The sequence below is a fragment of the Marmota monax genome, unplaced genomic scaffold (assembly GCF_021218885.2).
Source record: "Marmota monax isolate L192 unplaced genomic scaffold, Marmota_monax_Labrador192_F-V1.1 WCK01_AAM20220418_F8-fsc00023, whole genome shotgun sequence".
In the NCBI taxonomy this organism is placed as follows: domain Eukaryota; kingdom Metazoa; phylum Chordata; class Mammalia; order Rodentia; family Sciuridae; genus Marmota; species Marmota monax.
The window spans coordinates 13,870,618-13,895,525 of record NW_026692907.1 but is presented as its reverse complement, the minus strand read 5'-3'; the positions used below and the strand labels follow the sequence as shown (position 1 = coordinate 13,895,525).

Here is a 24,908-nt window from a genome sequence, read left to right as displayed (position 1 = left end):
CAAACCTCAGAAGCAAGGAAGCCTCAATGGACAAGACTTCAGGTGTACAAAGTACTGTGATAGCCATGGCAACCAGAGGGCTTTGGGTGTATCCCAGTGATGTGCCAACCTGGGTAGTCAAGAAATTCTCAATTGGCACTGTGTGCTGCACAAGTCATGGGCTTAAGACATCCTATAGTGCTTCCACAGCTGCAGCAATCATAGGCTTAGGGACCATACCAGATGACCTACCAGATGACCAGAATTTCAGCACAGGTTTCCTGCTAAACAATGTTCCTGAACAAATCCAATCTGAAAAGAGTTGAATAAGTATATACTTCAAATACCAATACATAAATAACCACAAGGATAAAGAAATCAGCAGGGAAACATGCTAGCACCAAATAGAAAAAATAAAGTAACAGTGATCCATCATAAGTAGATGAAGATGCACGTACTGCTTGACAAAAAATCAAGATAACTTTTTGAAAGACACTCAACAAATTTCAAAAACTACAGAGAAACAATTCAAAGAAATGAGGAAAATAAGGGACCAGAATATGAAAAACAGAGACATTAAAATAATAATAATTTTAAAAGCCAAACAGAAATACTGGGAATGAAAAACAGAATGGATAAAATAAAAAAGGGCATGGAGAGCACCAATAACAGAATTAACAAAGTAGAACAATCTATGAACTAGGGGTTATTTGAAGATATACAATTAGAGGAGAAAAAAGAAAAGGGAATGAAAAGGAATAAAGGAAGCTTGTGGAATTTATGGGACAGCATCAAAAGAACAAAATTTCAAGTTACTGGAGTTCAAGAGCAAGTAGAAAACAAAATATATCAAACAATTATTAATAGGTCTGAAAGGAGAGGTAGACTACCATACACTAATATTAGGGAACTTCAACACCCCATTTTTAGCAATGGACAGATCATCCAGACAGAAAATCAAGGACTTAAACTACGCTTTAGACCAAATGAACCTTATAGATATATGTACAGAATATTCCATCCACAGTTGCAGAATGTACAATCTTCTCAACTGCACAGGCAGCATTCTCCAGGATAGATCACATGTTAAGCAACAAAATAAGTCTTCCCAAATTCAAGAAGACTGAAATCAATTATCTTTTCTGGCCACAGTGGTATAAAACTAGAAATGAATAACAAGAATAACCTCAGATGTAGTGGCACACGCCTGTAATCCCAATGGCTCGGGAGGCTGAAGCAGGAGGATCTTAAATTCAAAGCAACTCAGGGAGGCCCTAAGCAACTTAGCAAGACCCTGACTCAAAATAAAAAAGAGCTGAGGATATGGCTCAATGGTTACATGCCCCTGGGCTCAATCCCTCATATGAAATAAAAAATTAAAAAGAGGAACTTCAGAAAATTTACAAATACATGGAAATTTAAAAACCAATAGGACAGGGGCTGGGGATGTGGCTCAAGCAGTAGCGCACTCGCCTGGCATGCGCAGGGCACTGGGTTCAATCCTCAGCACCATATAAAAATAAAATAAAGATGTTGTGTCCATCGAAAACTAAAAAAAAAACTAATGGGTCAATGAACAACCAATGGGTCAATGAAGAAATTTAAAAGGGAATTTTAAAAATTCTTGAAAGAAAGAAATGAAAATGAAAACACAACATATCAAAACTTATTGAATATAGCAAAAGAAGTTCTAATACATGTTTTTGGTAATAAATGCCTACTTCAAAAAAAGTTATAAAATAAATAACAAAAAAATTGATCACAGAAATACAAAAGATTGAAAGAAATTTAAATCATCATACTCAAACAAATTGGGTATCATAGAAGGAATTAATAAATTCTGGAATTCATACAACCTTCTAAGATTGAATTATAAAGAGACAAGAAATCTGAATATACTAATAACAAGAAAGAAGATTGAATCAGTAATAAAAATTCTCTCATGAATGAAAATCTCAGGGCTTGATCACTTCACTGTTGAATTCTAATAACCATTTAAAGCAGAACTAAAGTCAATTCTCAAACTCTTCCAAAAAGTTGAAGATGATGTAACACTTTCAAACTCATTCTACATAATTGACTCCAAAACCAGTCAAGTACACAACAAAAGGAAAATAAACAAAAATATAGGCCAAATCCCTGATTAACATAGTGGCAAAAATCCTCAACAAAACAGCAAACTCAATTCAATAGTACATTAAAGAGATCATTCACCATGATCAAGTGGGAATCAACCCAGGGATGCAAGGATGGTTCAACACATGCAAATGACATACCACATAAATAGAACAGAGAACAAAAACAATATGATCGTTTCAAGATATTCAGAGAAATCATTTGACAAAATTCAACATCCCTTCATGATAAACCTCTCAACAAATTAGAAATAGAAGAAATTTACCTCAACAAAATAAAGTCCATATACGATAAACCCACAGGTAATATCATACTAAATGAGGAAAAGTTGAAATCTTTTCTTCTGAGATCTAGAACAAGACAAGCATAACCAATCCTGCCACTTTTCTTCAACATAGGTTATTGAAAGTACTAGCCAAAGTAATTAGTAAAGAGAAAGAAATTAAATTGAAATGAAGAAATTATATTGACCCTTTTGCAAACAAATGATCTTATACACTGAAAATCTTACAGTCTCTGCAAAAAAAAAATCTGTTAGAATAAACAAATTCATTAAAGTTGCAGAAAAAAAAAGCAAAACCCAGTAGAATTTCTATACAATAGTAGCAAACTATATGAAAAAGAAATCTTTAAAAAGCAATCTCATTTATAATAACTACAATATATGAAAGATTCCTATACTGAAAACCATAAAATATTGATTAAAGAAATTGAAGACACAAATAAATGGAAAAATATCCCATGTTCATGGATTAAAGGAATTAATGATGTTAAAATTTCCATCCTACCCAAAGTAGTCTACAAATTCAATTCAATGCATATCAAAATACAAATGGCTTTCTTAACAGAAATAGAAAATACAATTCATATGTAACCCCAAAAAACCCCAAATAGCCAAAGAAATCTAGATCAAAAGGAACAAAATTGGAGGTATCACAATACCTCACCTCAAAACATACTACCAAGTTATAGTAACCAAAACAGGGGCTGGGGTTGTGGCTCAGTGATAGAGCACTTGCTTTACATGTGTGAGGCATTGGATTCAATTCTCAGCACCACATATAAATAAATGAATAAAATAAAGGTCCATCAACAACTACAAATTTTTTAAAAAAACATCATAGTGCTAGAATAAAAACAGATACACAGACCAAGAGAACAGAATAGAAAACCCAAAAATAAGTCCATGTTTCTACAGCCAAGTGATCCTCAACAAAGGGAGAATTTATAAGTCAAAAACATTCATTGGAGAAATGACAGTCTCTTCAATAAATGGTGCTGGGAAAACTAGACATTCTTATGGAAAAATAATAGAAAAATGGACCTCTGTTTCTAACAATAACAAAAAAAATCAACCCCAAATGGATCAAAGACCAAACATCAGATATGAAACTACTAGGAAAAAAAAACTAGGGCCAACACTTCAAGACATTTGTACAGACACCAATGTTTTAGATAAAACCCCAAATTACAGACAACAAAAGCAAAAATAGAAAACCAGGATTATTTCAAACTAAGAAGCATCTGTACAGCAAAGGAAACAATCAACAAAGTGATGATACTACCTGCAAAATGGGATGAAATATCTGTATACTATATATCAAATAAGGGGGTTTACATCCAAAATATACAGAGAACTCAAAAACCTCTGAGGAAAAAGAGCTCCACAAATAACCTGATTTAAAGATGGGAAAATGACATAAATAACATTTTTCAAAAGAAGATGTACAAATGGTCAACAGGTATATGAAAAAAATGCTCAATATCACAAATCAAGGAAATGCAAATCAAAATCATGATGATACATCACCTATTCCTGCAAGGATGATTATTATCCAAAAGACAAAGGGTAACAAATGCTGGCAAAATTGTGAAGAAAAGAGAACCCTTGGTACAGTGGTGGTTGGAATGTTAATTAGTATGGCCATTATGGAAAACAGTACAGAGATTCCTCAAAAACAAAAATGAAAAATAGAACTACCATTTGGTTCAGTACTGGGCATATATCTAAAAGAAATAAAATGAGTATATATAACAACAATTCCCATAAATGTGTACAAATATAATGCACCAATTAAAAATATGGGAAAAAATGAAATGAAATAAGCATTAAAGAGATATCTGTATTCCCATATTTATTACAAAGAAAGTATGGTATATATACATTCTAAAAATATTAACCTGACACAGGCTAACTTTATAAGCAAACAAGTTCATTTAGCTCATTTTGGAGGCTGTCTATCCAAATGACATAGTGTAGGCTTAGCAATGGCTGCCTTCAGGGTATGGACATAAATGGGAGAAGTCCAATAGGGAGGGCAATCAAGTGATTATATCTCCAATCAGAAGCAAGGGGAAGCTGGACATGGTCACTCTTGCTTCTTTTACAATAACCTTTTCAAAAGAACTTGAGGTCTCACATGCCTCAGTGATGTAAGAACTTTTCAGTAGGCCCTCCTCTTAAAGGTTCTACAGCACTCCTTCATATCACCTCCCTGGGAACTAAGGATCCAATTACAATAGACCTCTGGTGGACACTCAAACCACATCCACCGCAGAGCAACAGAACATAAAAAAATAAGGAACCACTGAAATTTGCAACAACATAGATAAATCTAGAGGACATTATGTTAAGTGAAATAAGCCAAGCACAGAAAGAAAAATACTAACTACATGACCTCACTTATATATGGAATTTAAAATAGCTGATCTCATAGAAGTAGAGAGAAGAATGGTAGTTATAAGAGGCAGGAGTGACAAAATGAAATGTCAAAGAATAATACATATTTATAGTTGGGAAGAGTAAGTTCAAAGAGCTAACATGTAGCACAATGGCTACAGTTAATGATGATATATTGGGGGAGGTTTCAAGATGGCGGAATGGAGCAGGTCACTTTCCTCTCACCAAGGCATATTATTATGAAAATGTCTAACATACAGAATAAGGATAAAAATTTAAAGGCTGCCATAAATAAGAATGAAATTATGGCATTTGCTGATAAATGGATGGAACTGGAGACTATCATGCTAAGTGAAATAAGCCAATCCAAAAAAATCAAAGGCCAAATATTCTGATATGTAGATGCTGATTCACAATAGGTGGTAGTGGAGCAGAGTGTGTGGGGGGGTGGTAATCAGATTGAAGAGAGTGGAGTGAGGGGAAGGTGGGTGGGAATGGAAAAGACAGTAGATTGAATCAGATATAACTTTCCTATGTTCATATATGAATATGTGATCAATGTAACTCCATATGATGTACAACCACAAAAATGGGAAGTTATATTCCACGTATGTATGATAAGTCAAAATACATTCTATTGTCATGTGTAACTAAAAATAACAAATTTTAGAAAAAAGAAAAAAATGATAATATATTTCTTGAAAAATATTGGGACAGTAGATGTTAAATGTTCTTACCACAAAAACAATAAATATGTGAAGTAATGGCTTTGCTATAATTAGCTAGATTAAACCACTGCAAAAAGCATAAAGACTTCAAAAGTCATCTTGTACATGATAAATGCATATAATTTCATATGCCAATTTAGAAATATAAATAAATTTGAAAAAAGAAAAAATTAAATGAGAAAAAAATTTAGCTTAGTTTTCCTGTCTAAAATTAAAAGTTATCAGCAACATGTGACTTATTTCAAACAAAAGGTTGAAAGCTAAGACAATAAAAGATCATGTGAAGCTTTCTCTGGAGGACAATCCTGCAATGCATAGGAAGAAAAGCATTTAATTTCTTAAAGCATTCTTCTGGTGGTACTTGTTACCATTCCTTGGTAACCCTTTACGTTCACACTTGTCATTACTTTCCAGTTATAATACAGAATAGCATTTACAACATGATCACCCTTCTGTTTGAAAACAAACCCATAATTTTGTGTCACAGTCACATAACATGTGACTATTATTACCAATTAAACTATTCCTTGACATAGAAAATTTAATTTTTGACTATTATCTAGTATATTTTATAATTTAAAATTGCTATATTTGCTAAGTAAAATTAAAAGTTAAGTGTCACTTTAGCTTATTTAAAGTATGTGTTAGCATATCATAAATTTTCTGTACTGTAAAAGAAAATAATTACAAAGCAAATATTGGGCAGTAAGGAAATATTTGCAAACATGACAAACTGTTAAAGCTTATGATGGTTCATGTTGTGTTTTAGCTTGACTAGGCCCAGGGATGCTCAGATATTTTATCAAACATCATTCTGGGTATGTCTGTGAGAATGTTTCTGGGTAAGATTAACATTTAAATTGGCAGGCTGAGTGGATGGTCCTCATCCAAAGTCCTGGATAAAACAAAAAGGCTGACTAAGAGACAGCTCCTTCTGCCTGGCTGCTCTGAGCTGAGACGCAATCTTTTCCTGCCTGTGGACCAGAACTGAAACGTTGGCTCCTCCTGGGTCTCAAGTCTGCTGGCATTTGGACTGGAACTCACACTGTTGGCTCTTCTGGTTTTCGGGCCTTTGGACTTGGACTGGAATAACACCCTTGCCTTACCTGGGTCTCCAACCTGGCAACTATAGATCTTGGCACATTTTGGTCTTATAATACATGACCCAATTCTTTATACTAAATGTCTTTATATAAATATTCACACACACATGGGTATGCATGTACACAAATCCAATTCACTGGTTTTGTTTCTCTTGGAGAGTCCTAATAGAGAGCTAACTGTCTACTACATTTTAGAAATTTCTAAATTCAATTAGGAACAATACAACCTAATAACAAAATGGTCAAAGGACATGAACTAGAGGAACACATCAGATATACAAATGGTCAATAAACTCAACCTCACAAATACGCAAATAAAACTGAAATGAGATGACATATTTTGCTTGTCTGTCAGGGCAAAAAGTAGAAAAATGATACATAATGTGCATCTGTGGCAGAAATTCAATGGGATAGCAGCCTTATGTTGGGACAGCAAAAGATATGAACCTATGTGGAGATTTCATAGTATCAAATTTAAAAACGTACACAGTGTTCAACATGGATGATTCTGTCTAGGAATTAAGTCACAGAAATATTCTTCCAAACATTCAAAGATGTATGTATAAAGATTTGCAATACAGCATTATTTGTTAAAGAAAAATGTCTATCAATCCAGAATTGCTTAAATAAATAATTTAAGATACATTCATGCAATGCACTGTCATGTAACCATTAAATTAATAAATACAGTGGTAAAACCCGATGAGAAAAATTGTCCTGATAAATTGAAAACTTGTTAAGTGGAAAAAGAAACATGCAGATCAAAATATAAAGACCAATTCTAGTTTTGCAACTATAAGGTAGGGGTGTGTGTGTGTGTGTGTTTGTGTGTGCGCGCACGCACATGCGCTAGAATTCTGGACAAGTAAAGTATCAAGTTGTTTTCAGGAGATTGAAAAGGGTTTTTGGTTTATAGTTAATTATGAACATAAATAAGAATTCCTGATTGGAAAAAGGAAATTCTGTTAGTCAATGAAACAAATAACATCTCAGAAAGCACAATCTCCACTTTATATAAGTACATTAAAACAGCAAATAACTTACCACAATGTAATAAAATCACAAAGAGTTTTTGACGAGTCATCTTACTTCAGAGACATGTACCTGAAAAACAGCAAATCTGAAACAAAAACAACACATATACTAGGTGTCTGTAGAAAATATAAAAGGAAAAGAATTACAAATAAGTATTTAAAATTAACCCTCTGTAATAATCTGGATCACTATCAGAGAAGTCTTCCACTCTGAATTGAAAGTTATAGATTTATTGCTATGCACATATTATCCTACATAGTTATGCAGCTTATATTTTAAGACAGAAACAGTCAATGTTCCTCTATGCCATAGAAACCAGCACAAGTGTCACAGGACAAAAGTGAATTTTCAACTAAACAAAAATGATCTCAGTATCAATTAAATATATGACAGGTAATCGAACACCATTAATATCACCATCTTGACCGTTTTTGTTTTTTTTATGTCCAGGGTTCAAACTTCCCTGTACAGTGATCATACAAAGTCAAATGGTTATAGCACAGGTTATGACATATTTATTTCCAATAAAGAATAAAAAAAATTTCCAAAATGTTTTTGAAGACCTATTATTCATTTGCAGATAATATTCACACTAAAGAGTTACCAGAATAATTCAGGGAGGGCCTCATGACTTAATTTATCCAATTGCTAGGAATGACTTCATACATAAGCTTTCCCATGAATTCTACTCAATTTGAAATACATCATCAATAAGATTATTTATACTACTACATCATGAATTAGAATGGCAGTAAAATTTTAATTCTTTAAGCTTGAACTTATGATGAAACCCTATAAGACTTGGATGTTTAAATCTTTTTTTATGATCTCAAATTTGGGACTCAGTCCACCACACATATGTCATCTGAGATATTAACAACAACCAAAAAAAAAAAAAAAAAACCCTGAATTGTGTTTATCAGGAGTCTTGGATGCTGGCCTCTACTACTTTTCTACTGTTAAGCTTGCAGGACTTGGTATTTCAACTGTATCGACCTCTGGTTCCTCATCTACAAATAAGACCGCTAGATGACCTCTACAATTTCTTTCAGAGCTGCCTATGATTCTGAGAAATTTTTACTTTAAAACAGAAATCACAGCTTTACTACAAAGAATATTAGAAATTATTAAATAAGAAACATGCCTTATAACTCACCTGAGGAATGACCCCATATGATGAGTAAACAGAAAAGGGGGTTTGTTTATTTTACAACTTACAAACTCTTAGGAAGAAAATGGATGCATATAAACAATTTGTGTTCTGGTCTATTTGTTTTTCAGAGTATCAGTTTTTCATTAGAATTTTGGTTTGACAATATTCGTTGGGATTCTGTGACATCACAACATTTCTTTAGGATCTCTAGGAATGGATGAAGTACTTAGTATCCACATGATCTAATCATATTAATATATGCAAACATTAATATGATTTTAATATTTAATATAATGCTTAAAATAATTTTTGTTATCTGTTTCTGATATAAAACATCCCCATAAAATAAGCTCAAGATCAAGGATAATAATCAGGATGTGTCATAGATACAATACACCTCTGGGCTGCTTTGATTAAACTAGTGATTAATAATTTAGTCCAAAATTTGATTTGACTCACATTTAACTGAAATGATCTGCTAAGTGACCAAATAGGTCAGCTGTCATCCTTACATGAGACAACTATTCCTTTATTTAAAGTTCCATGCAAAACACTAATTATTCTGATGGTTTGAATTCTTTCCATTGGATTTCATTCTAATGTAAGAGAAACAATCACAATGTAAAAAGGGCTAGAAACAGCCTTGAAGAGATGGTGAAAGGTGGCGTCTCATATAGACTCAAAGAGAAAAATATTTATATGTACCCTAAACTATAACAAAAGGAATACAAGGAGGTTTACAAAACAAACAATACAGAAAAATATAACAAAAAATTTAAACTGTGAGAAAAAAATCAAGTATAGGGTAATCAAAATAAGTCAACTGCATCAAATATGCCAAACAACTATCAATTTGAATGTGCTTCCTAAGCATGACTATAATTTGTAACAGTCTAATAAATTCACCTAGTATGTAAAATGAAACTAACAGCTTAGGGGAAAAAGTAAATTGATCCTAACACTAAGAATAATAAGATATTTTCCTGATTAACTGTATAACATACCGGGTATAGTACCAGAATTTTATGGGAATTTCAAATTTCAATAACTTATCTCCCCTGCAACCACCAATATCCTGTTCAGAGTCACCATTATCTCTTCCTTTGACTACAAGAAGAGGAGCTTTACAGTCTCCCTGTTCAGTGTTCAAACTTCCCTTATTTTCTAAAACCTTTATCTTTACTGTGATCATACAAAGTTAAATGGTTATAGCAGAGGTAATGACATATTTATTTCCAATAAAGAATTTTCAAAATTTCCAAAATTTCCAATTCTGCCATTTCTTCCCAATTAAGTCTGTTCTCAACACAGCAATAGTCATGTCTCTCTTTCTCAAAACACTAGAATACTCCCTTTTCACTCAGAATAAAAGTCTAAGTCCTGCACAAGACTCTGAGGACCTGGATCCCAATTGCCTCTTGATGTCACAAACCTTTGCTTTAGGCCCCTTCTCAGAGGAGCCCTGCCTGGCCATCCCATCTAAAGTCACACAGTTTCCCTACCCCAAAATCTCATATCCACTCTTCTGCTTAAAATTTTCACCTTATCACTGAACACTAACTTGAATACCTTATTTTTTTTCTTGTTTTACTGTCTGTCTCCGTACTAGAATAAAAACCCTACAAACCAGGGGATTTTTTTTCTGATTTATTTTCTCATTATATCTTTCACAAACATAAGCCTGACCTTCATGTAGCAGGTGGTATATATGTAGTAAGTAGCTGGACAAATGAATAAAAGAAAGAAGAATAGCAAAATACACATCTTTCTTAAAATATCCTCCTATACAGACTGGTGGCACCACACCAAGACAAAACTGAATGAAAGCCATCTTTAAAAGAGGCATCCTAATATCATTCATATAGAGGTTTTTGAGAATGTAGTTTAATACCAAGAAGTGCTTCAGAACAGTGATTCTGAATGCTTAAGCATTTTTGGAATAAGAACCTTATTGAGAATTTGGTGGGAACAGTGTAAAAACTGCCAGGAGGAAGCACATGTACCCAAATGTTTTAGGTGGTCAACAAACCCTCTGAAATTCATCCAAAGCTCCCAGATTGAGTTGTTCATATATATAAGTAAATGAAATACACATTCCTTAGGCAATCACAAGTGCAATTCCATGAATATGGAATCTGTAAATAAGAGTGTATATATAAAGCTGGCACAAATATGACAAGGCCTTTACACATGTTGACATTTAGGGTGCTAGACCTTCATCATCAATGTCAGCTCCTTAACTAAATGCATAAAATGAAGCAATCAATCGATAGACACTACCCCTATGCAGAGAATTAACATTCTTCTGTTTTCACTTAATAGCTATGCTCAATGAAATCATGAATGAAGAGTTGAAGAAAGCCTTTAGCATAATGTGAAAAGTTTTATTAAAAGAAAGAAAAAAGAAAACAGACCACCTGGAGACACAGAAACAAATCAAAAAAGAAAAAATAAATTTAGCAAATGTATAATGAGTTATCCTTGGGGACATTTCCGAAGATTTTTCATTCAGAGAATCGCAAAGGAAAAAAAAAAAAGAATGTTTAAAGGGAAATAATGAACTTCTGAAAATTTAATGCACAGATGCATAGTGTAAAGTTTTCCCACTGGAAAGACTTAAAAACAAATTTGCATAATTAATATTCCCAAGGCATGAAGAAGATAGAAAGGAGATTTTTTTCCTTTAAAATGAAAATAGGTATGTTACCTTGGATAAAGTTAAGAGATTGAAATCAAACTGACAGTATTTTCAGAAAAGGAAAATAAGAGGAAATTATCAAAGAAATAATACAAGAAAATTCCCCAGTGCAGACTTAAAAAAAAAAAAAAAAAAAAAAAAAAGCCCAAGTGTTCAAACTGAAAAGAAAAATGGGAAAAGATCCATTTCTAAACAACATATTTAAGAAACTTCAGAACAGCAAAGATTTTCCCTCTGGAATAAAAATAAGAAACAGAACAGGAATGTGTTTCACTTCAAACACTGAATGTTAGAGAAGACAACCTAGTAGTTGCCTAATAGAAAATGGCTTTCATTTTAGAGTTCTGTATCTAGTGAAGAACTACTAGAAGGAAACAAATAGATTTTGCAGGAGTGCAATGACTTAGAAAATTGATACAGTATGACCCTTTCTCTCAAAAATAACTACAAAGTGTTCCACAAAGTAAAGAGTAAACCAAAGGAAGAGGGAAACATGCAGGAACATGACCACAAGCCTGTTAGATGTCTCTGCAGACCAGGGAGGGAGCAGTCAGGATAGGAACTACAGCACAGATGGCTGAGAAGGGATGACAACCAGGAATGTGGAGATGGAAGACAACTTGATACATAATGTGATTATGAAACTGGAAAATCTTGAAAATAAGGCAAAAAAAAAAAAAAAAACTCAGAATAACGCAATGGGCAAAAGGAAGTCATAATTTGAAATTCAAGCTACTAAACCAATTTAGAAAATGAGTCAGTGGACTTAAAAAATACTGCAATGGATTCTGAACAATAAAGAGAATAAGTAGAATCTGAAAATTATTAAAGATGAAATGAAGACAGTCCATTTACTTTTTCCCAATAATAAAAAATAAAGTTAATTGAGAAAAGCTTTTCAGAAAGTCATGATATAAATATGAACCCAAAATAAAATATGACATTATTCTAAGCAAATACAGGACTTAAAGAATCCATTTAAAAGAAGGAAGAATCCAGTTAACCTTGATTCTTGTAACATTCTTGGAAACATGAATGAAACATTCTCTTTTTAATTGCTGTATCAATATTCTGGACAGCCCACAGTATGATATGTTTGGAGAGATACTGATATCAACAGCTCCACATTCAAAAGCAACTCAAAACAAAACAAAAAACAGACTAGGAATATGAATAAGAAATCCTTACCTAAAGTATTTGATTCATACATTCTATATAAGAAATATGATTTAAATAGAAATTTTTATCTAATTCTAAATGAATTATTTCAATAAGTATAGAACTAAAATTCTAAATGACAGGAATGTATTACAAAATATTTAAATAGGTATCTTCCTTAATGATTAAAAAAAAGTGGTAAATCTTAAAATTCCACAGTGTCTTAGATTTTTAAGAATTACACACCTTAGAAAGAATAGATCAGTGGCATTACTTCTAGTTTGAGAAATCATAAAAGACTCCACTGAGTGCATACTTAACTGCCCCTGCAAGAATGGGGACAAATATGAAGCACAGTGTTAGTAATGTAACCTAACTCTCACAGAACCTGTGGTCAGTAGGAACAATGATCAGCCACAGCATAGAGGTAAAAGACAGCAGGACCTCCTGTGCAAGAACTGATCTGCAAGTTTAAAATCATGGAGTCAAAAGACCCAAAAGCCACATGACCAGATGACTGCTTTTTATACACCATATTTTTACATTCTGTTGGTTCTATGAGAAAGCTTTTTCCCCATAAGCAACATTATTGTAAGACACCCAGGACATCAGAGAAATATCCAGCTATCTCCTGGATAGGTCTAATATATTAAGTATGTCAGATTTTAAGCAATAGCATCTTGCTTACAAGCAACTGCAATTAATGAGTGTTTATGTGTGTGCCAGTAGGTTCTGTCTACGTATGCACGTTTGTGTGTGTCTTTGTGTAAACTTTATTTTCTTTCCTCTCCTAAACATTGACCGGTTTGGTTCAGAAATTCTGTAGTTACCCACAGAAATCTAATTGTTCAATTATCTCCTATTGATAGTCTCTCGATGTTCATACATTTCGACATCCAGGAACAGCTGCTAAAGTAAAATGAGAAAATATAATTCTGAGAAAAACTATGTTGTCCTAGACCTTCACAAAACAGATATTTGGTGACAGCCATTCTTAAATATGACTTCACATTTTTAAATCCTATTGTAATATCATTATGGAGACTCCTGAGAATCTCTATTTGGCTTAAACCTTTAGCTATCATCTATTATAACAGATAAAACACTTACATGATGAACTGACTGAGTCAAGGGTGGGATGTGCTCAGCCACTTCCATTGCACTTGGGCACTCACTCTCTTTCCCTTGCTCAGCGTTCCTCATCCTTTTCACCTTCTCTATTTTTTTTTCTCTTTTCTGTAGCACTTATCACCTTCCCATACATGGCACAGTTTGCTCATTTAAATTGTTCATTTTCTCTGTCCCCTGTTGTGTTTAACAAGCACAGGGATGGTCATTTGTTTTATTCAACATCTAAAATAATGCTTAACCCAGACTAAGTGCTCAATAAATGTTTGTTGAATAAATGAAATTCAAAATATTGGTAATATATGTCAAGAGAGTTTAAATGGGGTTAATGTAAGCTAATGCCCTTGTATGTTCCTTGATTCATTACTGTTCAAACTTCATTCATTTTCAAATTTGATAACTAAAGGACTCATGATTCTTCTACAATAATCACTGAATTATAGAAATTTTTAAAGTAGTTATAGAAAACTTAGAATAAAAAAAGGAATCAACCTAAAATATAAAAATAAAAAAGGGAACAATAAACCAAAATACAACACAAATAAAAATTACAGATGAGTAAATACAAACCTAAATACATCAGTAATCAAGTTGAATAGAAATTGACTAAATTCTTCAGTGAAAAGACATTGAATGTAAAACATCTTAAGGAATATGTGTTGTTTATAAGAAACACATCTAAAAATTCAGTTTGAATGAAGGATGGAAATAAGATATATACCATATGGAGATACATCCAAAAATAATATGAAGAAATTGAAAACAAAAGGATGACAAAAGGATGATTTACCAAGCACATACTAACAAAAGAAAGGTAGAGAAGTTATATCAGTATCTTCAATCTCACTACTAATCAAAGAAATGAATATTAAGGATATAATACACACCTATCAGATGAGCAAAACTTAAATGTTCAGTCAATACCAAGTTTTGTCAAAGATATACAACAACAAGAGTAGGAATATAAATTGGTAAGTCCACACTTAAGAAGTGTGGCATTATCTAATAAAGCGGAAATCTGCAAGTCCTGTAACCCAGTAATTTGCCTACTACTTGTATACTCTTAAAAAATCTCCTGTATCTATGTACTAGGATAGTTGTAAAGGATGGGTCACAGCAGCTTTATTTATAATAACTGGTATGGTCTGCGTAGCTTCCCCCAAGTTCATGTGTTCAATACAACAGTGTAGGGAGGGGGGCCTAATAAGTGTTGATATAAGGTTATTAGGACTCTGCCCTCATGAATGAAGTAATTGACACTATTGCTGGAATGGGTTTGTTCTAAGTTCAGCCCCCTCTTGCCCTCTCTCATTTGTGCTTGCTTGCCCCTCTGTAATGCTATGAGACAGCAAGAAGACCCTTATCATATGCGGCTCCTTGCTCTTAGACTTTTCAGCCTCCAGAATCATGAACCAAATAAACTTCTGTTACTTAAAAATTACCCAGGCTGTGGTACTCTGAACTAATTCAGTAACAAAACAAAAAGGAAGGAGAGAACAAGGGAAGAAAAAGGAAAGAACCTAAATAGCCATCCTCAGAATCAAGATCTAAAATGTGTCATATTCCTACAATGAAATAAATCCAGCAATGAAAATGAACAAGCAACAGTATTCAATCAACAGGAAAAAAAATATGGCTTTCCTCTTAAATGCTAGGCCATATTTTACACACTAGGGATAAAACAGGATGAACCAAACAGGGAAAAAATAATAATAAAGTATTTTAAAAGGCAGGGAAATGCTATGATGAAAAGCAAAGGAAAAACAAAAAGATATGTTACAAGGTAAAAGACAATCAACAATTTTAAATATGACAGAGTGGCCTAATTGAAAAGGAAACCTTTGAACAAAAAGGAAATGATTGTGACAGAATAAATCATGCAGATCTCTGGGAGAAGAGCATTCCCAACAGAGGAAACCAAAGATGGCTCCCAATTTATTCAAGGAATAGCAAGGAGCCCAGTATGGCTTCAACTAAATCAGAGGAAGAACTGTAGGAAAAGAGATTAGATAGGTAAAGGGAAGGGCAGAAAGACCAGAAAGGTTATCCTTAGGACTCTGAAATTTACTCTGTATGAACTACAAAACCATTAGAGACTGGAGCAGAAAAGTGTCAAAATCTGACTCTAACTGTCATTCTAAAAACGGACTGAGGAGAGCAAAAGATAAAAACAGGGATAATGGTTAGAAGGTCCTTGCAGTAACTCAAGATGAGGGCAGTTTATATCAGGGTGGCAGCCATGGAGGTGAAAAAGGTGATTATATTTATTTTGAAGACAAGGCAAACATTTCCTAACATGTAATATATAACATATGAGAGACTGAGAGAGATCAAAGATGAAGATAGAAAAGACTGTAGAATGTGTAGGTTCGGGCAAGATGAAGATTCCATTTGGAGCCTGTTTAAACTGAAAATGTCTATTAGACATCCAAAAGGAAATGTTGTTAGGCAGCTGGATCATAAGGTCTGAAGTTCAGAGGGCGATATCAAGCCTTAAGCTATTGCTTTTTGAGTTCTCAGTATAAAATATAGAGATTGCATAAAATCATCAAAGAGTATAGAGAAAAATTCACTATACTTAAGGTGCTGCAAAGTTAAAACCTCTGAGAGAGCCAGATGCATGGCGCATGCCTGTAACCCCAGCGGCAGGAGAATCTCAAGTTCAAAGCCAGCCTCAGCAACAGTGAGGTGCTAAGCAACTCAGTGAGACCCTGTCTCTAAATAAAATGCAAAATAGAACTGGGGATGTGGTTCAGTGTTCCAGTGCCCCTGAATTCAATCCCTGGTACCAAAACAAAACAAAACAAAAAAACCTCTGAGAGGAGAGTCCAGCAAAGCAGAGAGAAAAAAGCAGCCAGGGAAGGAGGAAAATCAAAGAGTGCATGGTGTCCTGGAAATCAAGAAACAGGGAAAATAAGATGAACAAAGGTGGTATCACTGTTGACCTTAACAGCAGCAGACCTTGAAGTAGTTCTGGCAGAGTATTGAAAACTGAAGTTGGATAAGAATGGGGTTAAGAAAAAGTACAGAAAAAAAATTGGAAATAACGAAATGTTAAGCAAAATAATCTACAGAAGAATGCTACTATAGTCATGTTAATTTTCTTTTAAGAAAATTTCAGACTAAAATTTCAGATTCTCCTTGCAATAAGGAGAGATCAAACAAGAAGTTTCTGGATATTGGCAAGTAAGTAGTGAGGCCTTATAATTATCTGTTAAAATTATCTATTATGTTGTATATCAACTAATAAATCTGTCTTATATACTTGCTATTTACGTTATGGTTCAAAGTATTAAATTTTTTAAGATTACTAAGATCATGTGTGTGAAAAGACAAAAGATATATTTTTTATTGAATCATAAAAAGTATTTGAGAAATAATATTCCAAATTATAAGCAGATGAAATTTGAATAGAAAATCCAAAAGGCTATATGTACTAAATCTGGCCAGTAGGTGAACGTTTGAGCCTTTCTAATTTAATTAAAATCGGAATTTGTAAATCACATAAAATCTTAAGAATTAGAACAGATCCTAAGCCTTTTTCTTCATTTTTAACTCCACAGGACATATTTTTAGTACATGTGTTTGGCTCCCAGAATAAAAAATGCAGTACAGTATCAGCCAAGGGAATTCATTTTTTTCCTCCTCGATACATTTAGGTCTTAATTCTAAGATTTTCTAAAGATACTTCACAAACATAAAAAGTTTGGTCCTACAATAGTGATCTAAGTGTGAAAAGATGGTCACTTTTTTTCCTTGATAAATTTGTGAAAGAGTAAAGTCAACACTGCAAAAGAGGACTACAGCCTATGCCAACCACAAAGACACTCCCAATCCATGAATGAGTTGGCTGTGGACCATGAGCAATCAAATCCATCCACTGATTCAGTTGTTTTTTTAAGCAACTAGCAGCCAGGGTATGTGAGTTCTACTATTACTCCCTGTTCTATCAACAAGCAATTTACTTAACTCTATGAGCATCTGTTTCAGGAGATACCCATCTACTTGACCAGAGAATATGAGGAAAGATAAATGCTTCCATCCCAAAGGCAAGACAATAAAAAATAAGTTAAAACACATTTATAAATGAGTACTTCAAATCCATTCTACTCTCCCAAACTGCACACGTGCACATGTGGGTGGCTAAAGGTGATTTTATTATTTTAGGCCAAGCCAACAAAAAGAGCTAGAAACATTTCTAAGCCTATCCTAACTAGCCATGACCAAATCTCAAATCATTCTGAAAACACCATGGTAAATATTTGTTACAAGGAGTAACAAAAGCTATTTAATCATTCTCTGTCTGCTTAAACAAGTCAGGGATTGTTTTTAGTTTTTTTAGATCAAAAAGGAAGCATAAGGGACACTGATACTTTATAGTACAAATTTTGTGTGTGTGTGTGTGTGTGTGTGTGTCAATACTTAATTTCTGGTTTATCTGTTTAGTTAACCTCTGCTACTTACTGGGATTCATTCCAAGTCAACTAAATATATTACTAAAATTGGCATCTCTGCAATTGAGCTTAATTTCAAAGAGGCTCTGAAGTGGTCTGAAACCATTTTTTTAACATTCTGCACACAACTTTATGCTAAAAAGTAACAAGCATTCTACAAAAGCAGTAATTGATAGCAAAGATACAATTTTTGTTTATCTCCAAAACAATTTTTATTTCCTCCAAATGTATAATACTGGAAGAGAATAAGTGCTATGCTAAAGCCACATATTGTTTCAATAGTGTTGCAACTATTGACATAAAGGTAAACCTGATTCTTAAAGTTAGTTTGGGGGGTGTACTAAATATTCATATAAAAGCTATATGTTTCTGAGTTATTTACAAATGTTTTGTATTCTCTACAACTTTGGGCTGGAAATCCTGAAAATGTAAATAATAAATGCATATAAAACAAATGCCAAGATACACACACACATTATATGTGTGTGTGTTTGATTATATATATAATCAAACACACACACACACACACATGTTTCATGAAACTAGCAATATTTGTAACAGATTAAGAGATTTAAAGAATTACACATTTTTTTAAAACCTGGGATACACCTTAGATATTACTAAAAAGCCCTCAGAAATGATCCTAATCCAGCTCTCTCATTTGAAAGATGAGGAAACTGAGGCCCACAGAGGTTAAGCTAACCACAGCATCACAGATAATACCAAAATTCAGATTTTCTGACTTCCAAGTCCAGAGCTCTGAAAGAGCATTTGTCAATATACTTAAATAATTGTGGACACTCCAGGCAGCTCCTTCTGTTTAAAGAACTCCCTGAGGTTTACAAGAGTCACTCTCATCTTCTGTTAGCAAACACAATTTCTAGAAATAGCACCGGCAATAACCAATTTCTTACCCGGCAACGGGGTTTCCAAAATGATTCCTCAGGTGGATCTCTTTTCAGTACAAATCCCTTTAAATTAGTGCTTTGTTTGGACTGGGGCTTGGGGTTTGGGTTGATTTGGTTGATTTTGTCTGGGGGTGGGGGTTGTTTTTAATTTGCTCCCGGGAAGGTGGAGAGGGTAGGAAACTGAAGCCGAGATCTACAAAGTCCCAACAAACACATTTTTTTTTTCTTTTGTCATTTAAACCAACAAAACCTCCCTCGGGGACCCAGGGCTTACAGGTTCAAGTCGCAGTCCCTTCCGTTTCCAAAGTAGACAGGAGGCCTGGAAAAGAAGTTCCCCCGATGGCAGGTCCTCTCCGCTGCCCCGCAGGTGCGCGCCCAGGCTCCACCGGCAGCAACCAGCGGGCGCCCCATCCTGCTCGCCCCTGGGAGCAAGTCGCGCAGCGTCCCATGCACCCGCGCTCCCGCCGCTTGCTGCCCCTCGGAGACCCTGAAAGGCTGGCCTCGAACACCCAGTCCCCAAGTCCCCCGCGGGCTCTGCGCCCGTCACACGCGCCCCAACGCGCCGCTCCAGAGCTTCCCGTAGCAGGAAGGGTGACAGCAAGGGTGGAGGAGAGGGAAGCAGGGAATTGGGTCCTACCTTGATCCAGAAAGCCAATGCCTACCGAGGCAGAGATGGCGGCGGCTCCGGGGCTCGGGCACCTGCGTCGCTAGCGCTCTGCAGACCGTGGGCTCCGCTGGGCTGCCGTGTCCGAACTCCTCGCGGAAGGTGCGGGGAAACTCTCCGAAGAGGAGGGCGTGTGGGGAGGAGTGGCTGAGGAGGAGCGGGCTGGGCTGGGGAGCGGGGAGGGCGGAGCTGGGTGGTGGCTCCAGGGAGGGAGGAGCGGACCCCCGGAGCAGGGCGGGCGGCCGCGCAGGTGACCAGGGTGGCGGCAGGGAGTTGACCTCGGGAAGGAAGACCCCCTGCCGGCAGGAAGGCGGAGAACAGAGGCAACGCAGCGGGATCAAGGCGTCGCTAGTTCCTCGGGGAGTCAGCCACAGCCTCCCCCCTTGAACCAGTGGCTCTCAGACTTGAGCGTGGCACTGGGGTTCCCCTTTTCTCCCCCACCCCTAGGCTTCCAAGACCTCTGCTGCAGCAGGTGTAGGAAATGCCAACCATAAAGCTTTCAATAATTGGGAGGAGTGGGGAAAGAAAGTGAAATAGAAAAGACCGGAAGTTGTGAGGGAGTGAGTCTCCTGTCATCAAAGATGCTTCAGCCAACATCTTGGTCACCTGGTCAGGAAGGAGGAAGAGGGCACTCAAGCATCTGAGAGGAGAGGTGAACTAATGCCCACTTATTCTTCGATCCCGAAATTCAATAATATTTGACGTGGGGGGAAAATATTTTCTGGTTCAGTCTGATTCCAACACCAAAGAAAATAGACCTTTTTCTTGGTTTCTGCTCAAAATATTCACTTATTTATTTGTTTACTTATTTACTGCATTTCTATTGAGGGTATGTTATGTGCCAGACACTGTGCTAAATGCACTTTTATTATGTTCTTTCAACTAAGAGAGTGAGAGGTAGGAAGGCAGATAAGCAAGTATTCATAAAATTCCCAGTAGTGCTGAGTAATATGAGGAAAACCAACAGGGCGAAGTAGAAAGAATAAAGGGGAGTGGACATACTCTCCTTTGGGTGAATGATTAGTTTAAAGGCATCTAAAAATTAATTTAACCAACACTCTCAGAAAGGCACATCAGGCAATAAGAGAAAGTGAGTTGCATGAAGTGCCACAGAGATGGTAGGGCTGGAAGTAAGGTCTCCTGGCTCCCTGGTCTAGAAAACTGCCCACATGTGGAACTCTGTAAATGGGAGTTTGCCCCAGTAGAAATATCCTTTCAGGACCAGTACCACTTTTTTAGAAAGTGTGTGGCTCTCCAGACCACTATTGAAACCACTTTATTTAGAAATGTCGTATTTGTGCACCAGTTGTACTTCCTTGGGCATCTATGGTAGGTAAAAAAAATAACCAAGAAATTCTAACCTTTGGCTTTTCACCAAACATCAAAACACAGACAAAAGTCTCCATTGTATGGAAGCAAGAATTGGGGTATAGATATTGGTTTCTCCAAATTATTATGAAGCAAAACAACATCAAAAGAATCCTTAATTAAGTAATCTGTATGAACTAGCATATTAGTTTCCTTGGCTGCTGCAATAAATTACCACAAACTTAATGCTTAAAACAACAGATTTTATCTCTCAACATTCTGGGAGGCCAGAATCCAAAATCATGATGTCAGCAAAATCATGATGTCTGCACTCCTTCCCACAGCTCAAGGAGAAAATCTCTCCTCCCCTCTTCCAGTCTCAGGTGACTTAATTCTCTGCCTCCATCCAAACATGATGTGTTGTAGGGACACACTTGTCTTTGGATTTAGGGACCATCCTGATAACCCAGGATGATCTCATTTCAAGATCCTAACATCCTATACAAATATTTCTGTAGGTAATGCAATACCAAGTGCCCACTGTCCCTCACATTCTGAGTCAGGGGCTCTAGAGATCATTTACATTCTAGGCGATGGGACACTTTTGAATCTCATTCCCTCTGGCACAATGCTTGATGCTTATCTCAGGCCTGATAAAAAGTTGTAAATGAGTAAAAATAAGTCACTACCAACCCACTAGGCAATTATTAGCACGGTGAAAAACATTTCTATAATACAAAAATAGAATTATGAGAGCAAAACAGATTAGCACCCTGACTCATTCAGTATTTTCTTGAGTGAAGGAAAAAATCCCTAAAAGGAAATCTTTGATTTAAAAAAGAAATTAATGAGCTCACCTATCTGCTCTTTTGAAAAAAAATCAATGAAATGCCTATTTACACAGATACAAATCCTGCTGGGGACAATCAATCATGACTGAACTTACAGTTGCTTAAAGTGAATATTTTATCCAAGTATTTTGGTTGTTAACTTCAAAAACATAAACATTGCCCAATTATCAAGTTGATAATATTGATGCATCACTTCCTGAAACCCTTTAGAGTGCTTTCAATGATTCTACTCTCTCTAGGTTCCCCTCTTTGCTCTATGACTTCCCTTCTTACTCTTTCACTCTTTTGATTTGGAATAATCAACCAGCATGTTATTAACTACCAGGCTGAATCGAATTCACGGACTTACTTGGTCACAGGCCCATCTGTGAACCAGTCGTATGGTCAGTGAGTTGGAATATGATGACAGAACAGGCGTGAGTCACCTGTGTACTCCTGGAAAACAGGAGACAGAAAAGATATCATTTCACCCTAATCAAATAAATGAGGGTGAGTGGTATCCCAAAATAAAATTAGTGTGCTATTCCTGAGGGGCATGTAGGCCCCAGAAGGCATATATATCCACTACGATAGAAATTCAGAGAGGTATTGTTGAACTGACTGTAGTTTTAATTAAAACAGTGCATTGGTGCCCTAAAAATTTTCTGGAATTATTTTCAAAATAAAATAAGAACACTTGATTATGTGTATAGTCACCACACAAATCTTAACAATTTGCACTGGAGGCAATATAGGCAAGCACATGGGCTCTGGAGTCTAATTGCCTGAGTTTTTATGCACAGTTACTGTGAGCCCTTGAATACGTTCCTTACTGGTTATTTCCTTCTTTTTTTGGAAAAAATAATAATCACAATAATCACCTCTCTGAACTATCATGTAAGTAATGCAATAATAACTGTGCCTAAAAAATAATAGTTACCTAGTAATCTATGGTTTGCCTATTATTTTCTCATTTAGTCTTCATAACATCCTAGAAAACATTTTATGTAGATATTCTTTGACCATTAATTCTTCCCTTCATAGAGGCCAATAAAATAATCAGTATCTATTTACCTTATGTATCTTTCACCTTCCGTATTGAAAAACACCTGGGCTCTGGAATGATGTTGTCAGATTTTTAGAGGAAAGAATATTCAAAGCATGTGGAATATGACAGAGAACGAAAAATGGAGGGCTTTATTTGGCAGAAATATCTGTTAGGCCTGGGCGCCATGGCACACACCTGTAATCCCAGCAGCTCAGGAGGCTGAGACAGGAGAATTGAGAGTTCAAAGCCAGCCTCAGCAAAAGTGAGGCACTAAGCACTCAACATTCTGGGAGGCCAGAAGTCCAAAATCATGATGTCAGCAAGTCTGCACTCCTTCCCACAGCTCAAGGAGAAAATCTTTCCTCCTCTCAGTGAGACCTTGTCTCTAAATAAAATACAAAATAGGGCTGGTGATGTGGCTCAGTGGTTGAGCGCCCCTGAGTTCACTCCCCCATATCACTCTCCCCAAAAAGGAAGGAAAGAGAGAGAAATAAATAAATAAATAAATAAATAAATAAATAAATATCTGTTAGGACTAGTGCTTCTCAAAGTTCAAAATGCAAATGAATCCACCTAGGAAGCTTTGTGGCACAAATTTTGATTTAGGAAAGCTTCAGTGAGCACTGGAGTCTGCGTTTCTAAAAAGCTCCAGGGTAAGGCCAATGTTGCTAGTCTTTGGCAAGGCAACAGACTATTTAAACAACGCTAATGCCATTTTCAGCAAAAAGAAATCTATGTTTAATGTACATGACACTTTCTTAAGTCCTTGTCAGGAAATCATTTTCAACTTATAAAGCTGTAACTGCTAACTGAAGAACTATTTTGTTTAATGAGTCCATTATATACAAATATTTCTTTCTTGAGTCTTAACAAATTTCTGAGAATAAAGCCCTGTAAAGCCTGAATTTCCCATGAAAATAAATGGGTTGTATGTGAGGAGACAATTTTGGTTAGTGGAGAAATATGATACAGGACACTGTGATGGTCTTTTTAATGTGTCAACATGACTAGGCTACAGCTCACAGTTATGCAAGCAGACATCAATATGTGTGTTACTATGAAGGCATTTTTATGTGTGATTAAAGCCCATAATCAATTGATTATGACTAAGAGAGATCATCCTAGATAATTGGAGTGGGCCTAATTCAGTCAGGCCTTCCAGTCAGATGAAAGGCCTAGAAAACAGAGCTGAGTGTTACAAGGGGAAGGAGGAGTGCTACAAGGAGGGAAGGGGTAATTGGAGAGGGAAAAGCAGAAAGGGAAGATGTCTACCTGTGAATAAAAGCTTTAGCCTATGGCTGAGGATTCCAGCTTGCCTTTCCTAGTAGTCCACTTTATGATTATGGGCTTGGTTTGCCATTTCCTACAATCAAATAAATCAATTCCTTATTATAAATTTGTCACTATATAGCTCCTATCAGTTCAGCTTTTCTGGTACAGATTTTGGCAGAGAAAACACATTACCTTAGCAAATATCTAAATCATCTTAAACAACTTATTGGTAGAAATGTGGACATCAAAGTGGTTAGTGATAAGGATTCAGAAGACAAAGAGGATCATGTTACTGGAAACTTGAGGAAGGGTGATGCTTGTTATATAGTGGTAGGAAGCTTAGCAAAATCACACCCTCCAGTTATGTGGGAAGCAGAACTTGTAAATAATACAACTGAGTGTGTAGGTGAGGAGATTTCCAAGCAAAGTGTTGAAGATGCCTCCCAGCTTCTTGCTGCTTATAGTAAAATGTGAAAGGAACAAGAGAAATTAGGGAAATGGTTGTTAAACAAAAAGGGTCCACAACTCAATGATTTAAAGTTCTCAGTTAAGAGATTCACTATTGAGAAAGTATATTGTAAAGAAAAAGCTGAGTGTGTCTGATGAAACTTCTCCTAATACCTCAG

At 35.6% G+C, this 24,908-nt stretch overlaps 1 protein-coding gene across 5 annotated transcripts in view; it reads right to left on the bottom strand.

Annotated features, from left to right (window-relative positions):
- Positions 1–19,971, bottom strand: part of Lepr (leptin receptor) — an 84,892-nt gene extending 64,921 nt beyond the window's left edge. Inside the window, exons 1-3 of one of the 5 annotated variants that reach the window (XM_046451029.2) lie at positions 19,798–19,954; positions 19,435–19,479; positions 7,671–7,730 (exon numbers count right to left, since the gene is read on the bottom strand). In XM_046451029.2, coding sequence (XP_046306985.1) covers positions 7,671–7,710 — 40 coding nt within the window. In that variant the 5' untranslated portion in view covers positions 7,711–7,730; positions 19,435–19,479; positions 19,798–19,954. Of the gene's footprint in view, positions 1–7,670; positions 7,747–19,434; positions 19,480–19,797 lie in introns of all 5 variants that reach the window. The other 4 variants (XM_046451028.2, XM_046451031.2, XM_046451027.2 and 1 more) reach the window with 4 other exon arrangements.
- Between the last annotated feature and the right edge of the window lie 4,937 nt (positions 19,972–24,908).